The 13,398-nt window shown below is 38.6% G+C and overlaps 1 protein-coding gene across 1 annotated transcript in view; it reads left to right on the forward strand.

The window, feature by feature from the left end:
- Nucleotides 1-13,398, forward strand: part of TRPM1 (transient receptor potential cation channel subfamily M member 1) — a 71,056-nt gene that overhangs the window by 22,857 nt on the left and 34,801 nt on the right. The window contains exons 2-4 of the mRNA XM_062501750.1: nt 11,612-11,691; nt 12,425-12,620; nt 12,892-13,105. Coding sequence (XP_062357734.1) covers nt 11,612-11,691; nt 12,425-12,620; nt 12,892-13,105 — 490 coding nt within the window. The remainder of the gene's footprint in view (nt 1-11,611; nt 11,692-12,424; nt 12,621-12,891; nt 13,106-13,398) is intronic.

Below are 13,398 nucleotides of genomic sequence, written 5' to 3' on the forward strand. Positions count from 1 at the left end.
GTTCATTTTGGGTAGATGCATGTCTTTATTGTCTTTCTTGAGTCTTATACTTAAACTGAGGTGCCAGAGCAGTTATGGTGTTGCCAAAGGGAAATGCTGGCAGACTGCATGTCCATCAAATTTCTGATAAGGAAAGAGTCTGCAAAACTTGTGTTTGATTTTTATGAATGCTGTGCTTTCTCAGGTGTGCATTTCTGTCATTGCAGTTTAGGCTAACAAATGGAAGAACAAAGCACACAGGGCTGATGTTTCCAATATTTGTTCTTAAAGTGTGTCGTGTCTTCCAAATGCAGGTGCTGTAGGTACAGCTCCCATTCTTACATAATGGCTGGCCAAGGAGAACCTGTTCAAGAGCAGAGAGGAATTAATTCCTTTTTAACTTCCATTGCTATAGAGTACCTAGACAAAGAAACATGCCACATTCCATGTCCACATTCCATTTTCAGAAGGGAGTTAAGTGCCCAAATCACCTTTCTGTATTAAGTTTTTGGCTTATATCTTTGATATTATTTCTTGTCCAGTAGGCCATTTTTTTCTAGCTCACAGAGAACCCCACATTCTAGATAACAGAGGCATCCATAAAGGCCTCTCAGATTTGATTTCCACTGGTAAAAGAAACATCTGTGGACTTCATTCTGTGTCCTCCCTCCCTTTCTGTGCTGACCTTTCAAGAATGTTCCATACTCCACCCTTTTTTTTTCTCATGAAGCCAGCAGGAACTTTGTCTCACTAGGAAGCCCAGGGTCTGGTTCTAAACCAAAGCTGTTTCAGCTGCACACTTTGCCATTTAGGGCAGACAGTAGTTGAAATTATATCTGTAAAATATTTTGTTGCCAGCCACAGGGTATGTGTTCAGTACATCGGAGATAAGATAGAGGAACAGGGAAGTAAGTTTAGAGTCTAAGAGTGCAGTGCAGCAGGAGCAGGTAGGCAGCCTTTAGCTCCAGACTGCAGGAACTTTAGATGTGATTTCAGATCTCACCCTTATCTGTTGTGTTAAGGCAATTATTTTGGCTCCTGGCTCAGCAAGGCAAATGTTGAAAGTTGGAGCAAAGAGCTACCTGCAACACAAAGTGTCCTGTGCTACTGGTGGCTTTAAAGTATTGGAAGATGCAAAAAAGCCCTTTTCAGCAAAGGAATTCATTATATTGACAAAGGCAACAGGGTATGAAAACACATGTCATATGTAAAGTTACAAAATTAATGGCTTATTTACAACTTCAGCTGTTTTAGTACAGCTTTTTGCCCAACTTCAAATTGTTCTAAAAAGGATTAGATAGAATTAATGCTGTATGACCTCCTTTTTTCCTTCTTTTCAAAGAATGTAGAGCTGTACATCTAATGAGGACTCCTGAAAGGACTATTATGTCCAATTGTCTCAATTATGCAAATAGCGTTGATATTTTAGCAGAAGGGGGGGGATACTTCAAATTAAAAGTTTCAGCTCCTGCTTTAGCCTTTCTGCAGTGCCGGCATTTTTACAGCAAGTACATCCACTGTTTGAAGAGAGGAAAGGAGGTTTAACAAATTGGAGATTTGGGCACTATCAAAGTAGATTTGTTGTGCCTTGTTCCACTATGAGATGAAAATACCCTCTGGGCAGAGAGAATGGGTCATGAGACTTCTAAAGGATTACCTTCAAAGGGAGTCATGAGATTGGTTTGAACAAAGAAGCTGCTCACATGCTTATCATATGAGATTCTCTTCTTAAAGTGGTGGAAACCCATGTCCTTGGGAATTCTCATGAACTTCAGAAAGACTGGAAGTCCTAACAGTAAGATGAATGAAAAGTCTGAACAATAAACAGAAAGATTGGACAGAAGCGCAGAGTTAAATGCACTTCATTTTTTTCTAGTTGTAATTCATCTTTCCAAACTCTGAAATACTTCCAGGGACAAGCAGGTAGGACATGATTTTAAATCATTTTACATTTCATTCCTGATAGTCTTCTACCTTTTGTAACAGCGATATGCACAACTGAAATGTGCGCTGAAGAGCTGCATAGTGACCTGAAGTTGATGGGAGAAAGATAATTCTGTTGAAATGACATTGTTCTGATTAGACTTCTTAGATTTCTCCTTTTGAAGGGTGCAAAACATGAAGTACTAACTGCAAGAAGACAAAATGAGTTTTCGCGTCCCAAAATGGTATCTCAACACTTTAAAAGTAAAAAATTGCTTGGGTGCCACTGTAATGCAATATAGAAATGCTGGCAAAGAAAGATGATGTACCTTACATATTTCAATATTTTCAATGCTAATTTCGAGCTACCTCTGCAGAAAATGGCCATGGACTTCTGGGATTTTCTTTGTTTTGTAGGTTGTGATTTTTCTTTTTTTGGGAGGCTGTTTTGAGTTTTCAAAATTAGTCAGTAATACTGCTTTCTGGAGCTCTCTTGTGGCAGTACACTTTCTGATAAGCGAGCTTCTTTCTGTGTGTATTTTGTTTCCAGGAGAGTTTGTCAAAGGTTGATGGTAGGTCAGGTATCATAGAAGTCTTAGAATGGGAAAAGTCTGCTTTATGGTGGGTTTCCCCACCCCAGTGAAAGATGTTTAACAAACACCCAGCTCTTTGAATCACAGCTCCAGAGAAGTTCCCATCCACTGCTGTGTCCTTCCTGCCCTTTCCTGTGCTCTCACTGGGGCCCTGAGCAGGCACCTACCGAGCCAGAAACAGCCATGGAAACAGTTTCTGGTTTGTTCCAGTCTCCTTATCTCTAATGCCGGATTTAAAAGTTTTCTTTTCCATTTTCAATAACGGATTAAATACAGAAAATGGAAACTTTTATTATAGTTTTTCCCCCACTATCACTTTAATTCAAATCATGGCTAGGCTGTGGCCAGCATTTTAAAGAGAAGGAACAGTGTGCTGCACACTGTGGTAAAAAAGTCCAGGAACATCACTAGCCATACTGGTTTTTTGTTCTATGGCACCTGTTAATTGTCTTCACTCACTTCTTCATGGGTTTTGGATACATAAGGACTGAAAAGAATGACCAAATTTTTTGAAAACTGTTTTATCTTTAAGCTCTGCAACCTCCCATTGCCTTGACCCTTTGTAATTATTTCAGCCCTGAAATACTCTTAAGTTTTCTGGAAGTTCCCAATGGATGTTGCCAACTGTCTGGTGTACATAATGCGGTATTTCAAACTTAAGTATTTAGAGTCTGCAGGAAATAATTTAAACCTTGAATTCCAATGCTTTTTTTAAGGATTTCTGAAAGATTGTGAAAAATAATTTTGTCCAAACTCTGCAGCCCAAGAGTTTAAATAGCTGGAAATTCTTTTTTGGAAATTACAGAAAGCAGCAGGGAATAAAATGCATCTGATTGTGGCATAATCTATGCAAAGTGTTAGGTCTTAGCTAATGTCCAGAAAAGAATTGCTCTACTGAGTGTGAAATTACCGCAAAAAGCCACAAATTTTCAACAGCTCAAAGTTTTTAACAGAATTCTACATGAAGAATCTTGCTGTCAGGAAAACTCTGTGCTGCAAACTAATTTTAATTTCTTCAGAGACAGATTGACTAACTGGTATATTACGTACATATTTGCAAAAAGGGTGCATACCTACAGTACACAGGAGAACTAAATGTTTATAGTATCTTTTCTCAAAATGTGCATTTATTCAACATCTCCAGAATTTAGAGACTTCTGAGATATGCATGTATTCTTTACATTGTGAATATAGTAATGTTATTTCGCAGCACTTTTAAAGTGTGTTTTATTAATGTGCATCTTGGTATACCTTAAGTACTGGCATTTTGAAAATTTCAGTGTAATGAATTCTTCAAGACCAGCTGTTTAGTGTGCTTTGCACTTCAAGTAGTACTAATTAGAACTGTGCATTTAGAACAAACTTTCATAGATGAGTAATATTCCATACAACATGTAGTCATTTCCTTCCGATGTTCTGCATTTGTGGTTTGCCCTATTTCAGAAGAAAAAGGTCTCAAACTATACTATTATGTCATGTATTAAAAATCAGCATGACAGGCTGACTTGTCAGAAGCTGTATAGCTCTCTCTGAACTAGGAGCTTGTAATCTTGTACATCAAAGAAGTGCTTAAACTTTTAGCCCCCTTTCCAAACAGCAAGCACATTTTAGATTATTTCTACTCTAATAGTCATTATTCTTAATAATGTGGACTTGAATGACCCAGATCTCTCTGGTGGAGGGAATATTCTAGTCCAAATCAATGTTATTTTGCATCTGCGTGTAAGTGTGGGCTAGTCTTTTCTGCAGGCATGATTAACATCTATTGACACAATTTTCTAAACCACAAACAACCAGGAGAATTAAGTATGTGGGTAGCTTTAGTGAGAACTATTTACAGGTTTCGTTTTCTATTGAGAGAAGTACTTTGTCATTTTGATCATGTTTTCATAAGTGTTGATGAATTGCACAAAGGAAGGTTTGCTGCTGAGGGTGTTTCATTATAAAAGCAGTTTTATATTTTAGGTTAGAATGACCTGTACTAAAGGCTCATAGTTTAGAATAATTTGAGAGAAATAGCCCACATGCAAATAATCTGGAAGCACCACGACTTCCTTTAAAACCATTATCTAGCAGAGTCTTTACATTTGTCAAGACAAGTATTAGTTATAGTACAAAAAACATTCCTGATCCTTGTCAGAACTAGATACAAGGGTCATCTTAAATCTTTAAATAAGAATTATCAATAAAATTATATTACAGTAGAAGCTAGTAATTACCAGGCTACTTTGGCTAATACAATGTTAGAGTCCACTCACTGTCTCTCCCTGCTCATCCATTCTGCTGTATCAGACCTCTTGAGAATGGACTCCACTATACATAGGTAAAGGTGCTCACCCCTTCCCATCTCAATGTCTTGCTTTATGTGTAAAACTGGCCTATGGCGTGTCTACAGGCTGAAGGTTCTTTGGGGAGAAGTGCAAAGGCTCAGTACAGGTTGGTGTTTGTGTTCCCCATCTCCCAAGCATCCAAACAGAAGGGCTAAAGGCAAGAGGAGGATTTGGCAAGGTATTAACAGAACCAAAATAAGTAACAGATGGAAATTAAAATTATTATTAGCATGTCTCCCCTGAAATTTGGTGCAGTAAGGGAAAGGACAAACTGTTGCAGGAATGCCTTTTGCTTCCTTAGAATGTGGTAGATGAGGTATGCAAGGTTGTCAGTGAATTTTCTGTATTCCACACAGAAAAATTCCATATTGCAAAACTACACAAGGTATGTTTCCCCAGGCATGCACTGAGCCAGTCTGTGCTGCAGTACACTCCAAATGGTTCTTTAAGTTGCTTTATTATAGTTTTATTAGCTGTATAGTTACATTAGTGCTGGGCTGTGCCCTGGCAGCTGTGCCTGCCTCTCTGTAGGAGCTCATCCAACACACTTTGCTCCTGTGCCTCCATGGACTTTATGCTGGAACTGAGCATCTCCACCATTTCAGAGTAAGCCAGTGAGCTGTGGTATTGAGGCTGTAGCTGTTTTTCACATTGCAAAACCTCTGGGGAAGTGCTGTGTATCTCTCAGAGATGCAGCAGAATCATCTTAGCTCTGAAAAAAGAGCTTGTTACTTCTTATTTGCATGCTTTTCAAACTGTGTCCCTCAGTTAATGAACATGGAGACAAAATGGAATAATTTTCTTGTTTCAGCAGATGTTTCCCATGCCTCTCCAGGAACACAGAGCATAATGAAGCCGTGAAAGCTCCTTACAGCTCTCCGTGCAGTGTAGCACCATTTTCTGGTTTGCATACCAGCAGCAGGAGGCTCTTCTGGCCTCAATTTGAAATAACAACATTGCTTGCCTTGCTTACAGATGCTGCCATCCTGCCTGGTGTCTCTATGACAGAAGTGGTTCCCTGACAAAATTGCTGCAAGAGCGTGGGTTCAAATTGAACAATACGAAAAATACAATGGGCTGTCTCTACATCATATATAAGATTTGATAGAACTCTATCACTAAGAATAAGAATTGTCTTGAGCAAATAGGATTTTATTTTAAAGAATCTTAAAACTGTTCCAAATCCCTTCTTGATGCTCTCCTTATTGGCGAAAAATATAAGAGTTCTTCTTTCTATTGGGTGTTGTTTGGTACTTCATATTCTGATACTTACTAAAGCTATTCTTCTTTCTACAAATAGGTTTTTGATAGAACTCATGCTAATGAGAGTTTTGGAAATTTAGTGATTTATAGGCTGTTGCTGTGTTCTGTAGTTGGGGACATTGTTCATGGCTCTGACTTCTTCGTGACATAACACAAATTTAAAATGGCATTAATAGGGCAGATAGTATCAAATAGGGCATGGTAGTTCTTGCCTTGTACATATTTAGCAATGAAGAACTTTTCAGTAAAATCTTACCAGTTTGCAAATGACTGGAGAATTGGTTTGGAGGACTTTTCTCCAAGCAAGACCCTGTTATTAGGAGGAAAGTAATTTCTAAGTAGAACTAATCACCTGAAAGATTAATTAGTTGGGCACCTAGAAAAACTGTTCCTTCAAAGTGAAGAATGATGGATAGTGTAGTTGGGATGTTGCATTTGAAGGCAGTGCAAAATAGAAGTTGTTCTCATGCCAGGATTTAAGTTCCAGGTAACAGAGATTCTGCTAATATAATGATTTCTTTTTTCTCCCAACTGTGTATTGTTTGTATCTACTTCCTTTTAAGAAAGAGTGCACATGCTCTTGATATAAATATAATTTCACATTCAGATTACTTCTTTCTTGCACTCCTACTCCTGTGCTCAAATCTAGCATAAATATCCCAGTTTAATTCTGCAGAGCATTCTAATTTTATAATTAGGTTGAGATTTGATTTCCCTGGTAATGCCACCTTTTCTGCAGCATACTGCAAGCCATAGCAGAACTACCTGAAAAGTTAGTCAGATGGTGTTAACTGGGCTACAGATGAATGTTTCAAAAAATTACAACAATCAGTCCACATTTTAACAAGATGTTGGTCAAAGTAGTTTGTATTAGTCCACAGATGTAAGCTCTGCTGCCCAGCCGGATCCATTTTTGTATTATTCTGTGCTTGATTTAGCCTGAGCAGCTCAGTCAAACCCTGTATTATTCATGACATGCATTTGTTTAGTTCCCTGCCTCCTCCCTCAGTCCATTTGTGCACCAGGCACTGTCTGCTGTGTGCAGTCCCCGTTGCTGCATCGTGCACCAAGCCCTGCTGTTCACATGCCTGCTTGCCTACTGACCAGCTGTGCCTGGTCCAGGCAAAGCATCTCTGGAGTGCAGCAGCTGTGGACTACGTGCCCCTTCCTGGGGCCCCAGGTGCCTGCGAGCTGTGTGACAGTGAATGCTCTGCAGCTACAGGCTGAGACCAAAGCTTTGTCCCGTCCGGTCCCCAAGACAAGCGAGTCAAGCCATCAAGCAAGGACACAAGTCCCTGTTCCAAGGAGCAGCACTCTGGGGGTCATTGGAGTTCAGAGAGCTCACTCCTGCTTTTAGATCTGCTTAAGTGTGGGTTTTGGATGTGCTCCAGTGACAGAACTGACTCTCATCCCTGCCCCCCTTTCACTCCCCAGATTCTTTCACTTCCTTTGCTGGTCATTTCATTCATCACAATCACTAAATACTGTGCCATCCTACAGGGGTGTATCTTTACTGAAATTCACAGCTTCTGGTGACACAGTGTTGTGTAAGGGTTTTTATCATGACATTTCCAGTGGCTTTCTTCTCCTGTCTGGATTCCCACCTTGGAGATTCACCAAGGACATATTTATTGGTCCATAGCCCACCTGTTGCTCTTGCATGAAGCTGCAGTGAAACAGGGCTGCAGGTTTGTTTTGGTACGGCCTGAAATTCAGGCACAGTATTTGTTCATTGAATGCTTGGTTATAGATGAAGTGAAATGCATAAAATTTAAGGTTGATTTAGTAGAAAACTGAAATTATCTATGTGTTGGAGTGAGAGAAAATTCTCTTCAGTTGCTGCAGCCATAGACCTGCTTTTGTCTCAGCAAATAGTGTCATTCATTTGCAGTAGTCAAAGGATAACTGGTCTTTGTAGAGCTAGTTCTTGTGTTTATTAGGTCCTATATTAGCAAGGTGACTAGTTGTTTAGGGTCTTGATTTTGTTACTCTGTGATTTACAAACCAGTTATACTGATTTCCTTTCGTTTCTGCAGGAGGATACCTTTTCAATGCTAAAGACAAATAGTAAAACCCTATAGTGGAATAATATAAATCCACTACTGATTCATGCTGTTTCTCAGCAACATATTGGTTTCTAGTCTAAAGTACAAGAATTAGCAGTGGTTTGCTTTTGTTTTTATCATAGTTTAGAAGACCTGTTGCCAGCTTATGTAAAGGAGAACAAATACACACTGAACATCTGAAATATGTTTTTTTCAAAACTAGGTTCTAATTAATACATTCAAGATTTGCAATAACAAGCAGGTTTGAACTTCACTACTGTTTACAAGTTGGGATCTGGTTGTTTTTTTTGTTTTCTTCAGAAGTGTATGGAAAACCCCCACAGGCTGTTGGTCTGAAAACTGTAGCTGATCTATAATAGTCCTTTAACAATTCATCCATTCCGAGACTGTTAAAAGGTGCTTATTTGTTTTCAAACTCACAAGAGACAGTGTATGTACTTATATTTTTCCTTGAAAGACCAAGAGCTTTTCAATCCAGAGAGAGAAATGTACAGAATCTGTACAAAGTAAGTGGAGAAAGTGCCCATTTTCTGACAGTAAATGTTTCTGCTCAAGTATTTGCACTGGATTATAATGAAGCTTTGGTTAAGCAGATTACACAGACAAAAGCAGTGAAACTTCAAAGGCTGACCAAATGTGCTGAGGTTTTTATTTCCTCAGTCTGTAATGCCTGCTTTTGCCTTCCTCTCATTAACACAGAAAAATAAGCCAGTAGAGCATAATGTGTTGTCCCTCTGTAGTGCCTGCAGCAAGTGATTCCTAACGGGGTTCTAGGGGTGAGTATTGAAGGCTTTTTCCAGTGTAGCAGTAGATAATAGACCTCCTAATAGAGGGGTTTTAAGAGCAACTGCACAGCTGAGAGTTCAGCTGTTTGTAGAGCTCCTTTTAGATACCAATATGCAAAAGCTTCCTTCCAAACACAGATGTTAAGTGTGTGACTTAATCCAGTGGTTAATTAACTATTTTTACATGCTCAAAACAGCAAAAAAAAAACCTATGTGCTTTGGTAAACTGCAAGGAATAAGGTAAAGCAGTATTCACTGGCATGGTGTAACAATCCAAACTGATTTGATATTTCTAGGTTGCATTTTCTAGTATTCTCTATGTTAACAGTTAAGTGTGCAGCATCTGTTGATGGTTTTTATTTCAAAGAGAGTTTCCTGCACTGTTGGATTGATTTGGGCTTTTGTGAAGGAGTTATCAGAGACTGCATGGAAGCTGGACATTTAAATCAGGGGGAGAAAGTGAATGTGATTAGAATATATAAAACAATAAAACCAATTTAATTTAAAAATTAAATATATAAAATTTCAGAAGTACAGAAATTATGTAAGCTATGTAACAGCTTCCTGTTAAGCTCATTTTATAATGTTATAGTTTATTAACTAATATGGTATATATGAGAAGTAACAACACTGGACATAGTTATTAAACAGCAGTGAATTTGTACATTTTGTACATTTGTGTGGTTTTGGATTAATTTTGAAAAAGTACTGTGATTCAGATCAAATGGACTAATTTTGGATCTCTGAATATTCTGAACTACTTGAATACCTCTGAAGTAGCAAAATCTCATTCTGAGCAGGTAAACAGCATTTCTTTGATTTAATCACCCATCTCCACGTACCGCAGAGACTCATGGATGTCACTGTCAGGGGTGTTTTCTCTGGATTTTTCTGTAACTGGACCCTGATGTTATAGAAAAAAAGCATTTTCTAAGCTCCACTTCAAATAACACTATTGCTAAAATTTGTTGTGTTTTAAAAGCCTTGCCAGAAGGTGCATAGAAAGAATCTTTTCAATAATTTTGGAAGAAAGGCTCTTTAGTTTCCTTTGAAGAAGGAATCTGTGGAGTCAAGACATAAAAGCTGATGAAGTCTCAAAGCCTTTCAATATTAAATTTAATATTCTTTTCCTTTTTATTTTGCTACATGACCAAGCTTTTTATGCTAAATGCCTGAGACACACCCTGTCATTCAGAAAGCAAGTAAAGTTGTAAGCTACAGTTTTGTCTATGAATTGTTAGCTCTTCCTCACTGTAGTGCTGTGAGGTCCCAAACAACTCCTAAAATGACACAAGATGGTTCTGCCTTGGTAAATCACCAATATGGGAGTGGAGAGCAGGAAGTCCCAGGCCACTGACTGCCCAAACTGGCTCAGAGGCACCTGAGAGATGTGAATGTTTGTGTACCTGAGTGATTATGGAGACCTTTTTAATGAAGTAAAAGCTTGGTTTGGCAGCTTCCTTGCAACTTACTTGCAATGAGGGAACTTCAAGTAATCCCCTATAATTTTAGACATAATGGAGTAAATGAAGAAGCCAGATGGCAAGTAATAAGTCAACAGACAAAGGAGCTTCAGAGACAGCTCTTGCCTTGCAGCAGAAAGAAAGATGAACTATGAACCCTCTGTTCATCAACACTGCAGCCTGCACAGCGCTCAGGGAGCTTGGCTGGTCTCGAAGCTGCTGACAGGTAGGCTGACAGGAATCTGCAGCTGGCTTTCTTAAGTCAAAATCAGCATGGTTTTTAGTTCTTTCTCTAGGAAAAGTCCTCTTCCTTTTTTAAAAGTCAGCCTGAAAGTTCCTGTGCCTGAAAGTTTCTAGCTTCTGTGTCTGAAAAAAATTTAATTTCACTTCCGCAGCAGAAACTAAAGCAAAACGTACAACATTCGCTTGTATAATTTCATAAGTTTCATAATTCAAACTCAGAAGAGGCAACTTCTATTAGCAAGGCAAAGGTATCAGTGTCGTCAAATTGTGAGTGTTTTTAAACATTTTTTGTTTCTTTAAAATTAAAAGGTTCCTTTGAATTCACTTTTTAAAATTAGTTGGCAAGCAGTATGACAGGCCAACACAATTTGAAGGTCATTTCCTTCCTCGTGTTTCACAGACACCTGAAGAGTTTGTGCTTTTACTGTCACATGGTCTTTCAATTCTAAAACGGCTCCTTCTGAGACACGTCTTGTCCAGAGTAAGATGCCTTAGGAAAGACTGGAACTTGATTTACAGTAGGAAAAAATTATTTGAGAAGATAGTCAATTATGAAGGGGAAGTTACTGAGGAGCACTTTCTGCCTACAGAGAATGATATTAAAGCATTATTTGGAGTAAATATTATTATCATTTTATTTCACAATTTATGCTGATTTTCTGCACTACATTGAGTCCATTTACTGTTTACTGCAGTAGGAAGGAGCAGGTGCATTTTTTGGTAGAGCTTGAAACTTCAAGACCGTCATCTTTCTACATATTGGCTTTTACACACTTTTGAGGCTTGAATTTTATCAAAGTCATGAAAATACATATCACTTCATGAGTAGGTATATCTGGTGTTTAAAAGTGATGTAATGCATTTAGTAGCTGAAAATAGAATGTGAATATTACTGTATCTGCCACACACCAGACAGAAATATATCAGTACATTTCTTTTTTTTTTTTTCCTATTCTCTCTTTTAAGGGTCAGAAGGCTTGGATAGAGAAGACCTTTTCTAAAAGAGAATGCATCTATGTAATTCCCAACAACAAAGACGCTACCAGGTAACATTTGAAATGTTTGTTTCAACAGAAAAGCGTAATACCAGAGAAACTCGATTTGGGTTTAGATGTGTGAAACCCAGTTTAGTCACTGCCCCTAAAGGGAGATGACAGGGGAACAAAAGCACAAGTCATGCTTGCACTCCAGTCTGCACAGAGCCATGGGACGTGTTACACAGAGATGAGAAGGCTGGGAGCAGAAGAGACTTTGAGTTGTTAGCTCCTACCTTTGCAAACCATGAATACTGAATTCTGAAAGCAAGGGTGCAGTAATGCGGTGCCATCCTTCACAGCTGGTATGATATTACCAATGACAATAGCAGATGGAGGGATTTGATTTCTTAGTATAAATATTAATATTAATATTACTGCATGGGCTAGCTGTATTTTGTGGTCCAGCTTGTGTGGATAACAGAACAGTTGATGTCATATGCAGCTGTCACCTCTTAAATAAGGAACAGGTAGTCAGTGCTCCTGTTCTACATTCTTCCTCCTTGCCTGGACTTTTACCTAGAGTAGCTTTCCAGTGCATATCACAAATGAAATGAACTTTTTTATCTTTGCATGTTAAGAAACACCTAAGCCTGCTAATTCAGGTCTAGATGTGTATGTGAGAGGTGTTTCTGTGATAAATGTACAGCAAGACTTGGACAGTTGAAAATCTAATTTCTGATTGTTTTCTTACTATTATTTTGAAGATACTGTAATCAAAGTCCCTTCAAATTTTAACTTCCAGGTGCTGCTGTGGCCAGCTCATTAACCAACATATTCCACCTCCTCCAAGTATAACAGCTAATAAAAATGAAGAAGAAACAAAGCAAGTGGAAGCTCAGCCAGAGAAATGGTCTGTCAATAAACACACCCAAGCATACCCAACTGATGCCTATGGAAACCTGGAATTCCAGGGAGGAGGACATTCAAATAAGGCTATGGTAAGGGGCATAGGGTACTCCAAGGTATTTTTTCGTCTGGTGCTCAACAGACTCTTGAGCTTTCTTAGCAGTAAAAGTAATAGCAATTCAAACTTCTGCAAAAATTCTATTTGTTTTTCCTCTCTTTTGAAGAAATCCAAACTTAGATTTGTTTCTTTGATTGAAAATTGTAAAACTCTTTCTTCAGGATGAAAGGCAAACAGTAACCATTCTTTGCTCAGACAATTTACAGGGCAGGTTGAGTGATAACATTACACATTGCTCTTTGCAGTACATCCGTGTGTCGTATGACACTAAACCAGATTCTCTGCTGCATCTCATGGTGAAAGACTGGCAACTGGAACTGCCCAAACTCTTAATCTCTGTCCATGGAGGCCTCCAGAACTTTGAAATGCAACCAAAATTAAAGCAAGTGTTTGGAAAAGGTCTGATAAAGGCTGCCATGACCACAGGAGCTTGGATTTTCACTGGTGGTGTTAGTACAGGTAAGCAATTGCCATCTCTTTTAGTTTACTTAAGAATTCAGTGATGTTCATTCACTAATCTTTCCCACAGGCAGAAGATTTAAGTCTACGTGAATGAGTCATTACCCACTAGACCAAAAAGGAAGCACTGTAATCATTTATGTTAATCTCCTACCCAGACCATAAGATTTTCCTGGGTCAGTACTGATTTGGATTACTCAGTGTTTCCCCTGAAAACAAATTTCAGCCTTGGTTTCAGTAGCAAGGAATCTACCTCTAGTTCTAATACACTTCTTTTAGTGTGTGGTTATCCT

Source organism: Cinclus cinclus, chromosome 13 (genome assembly GCF_963662255.1).
Source record: "Cinclus cinclus chromosome 13, bCinCin1.1, whole genome shotgun sequence".
In the NCBI taxonomy this organism is placed as follows: Eukaryota; Metazoa; Chordata; class Aves; order Passeriformes; family Cinclidae; genus Cinclus; species Cinclus cinclus.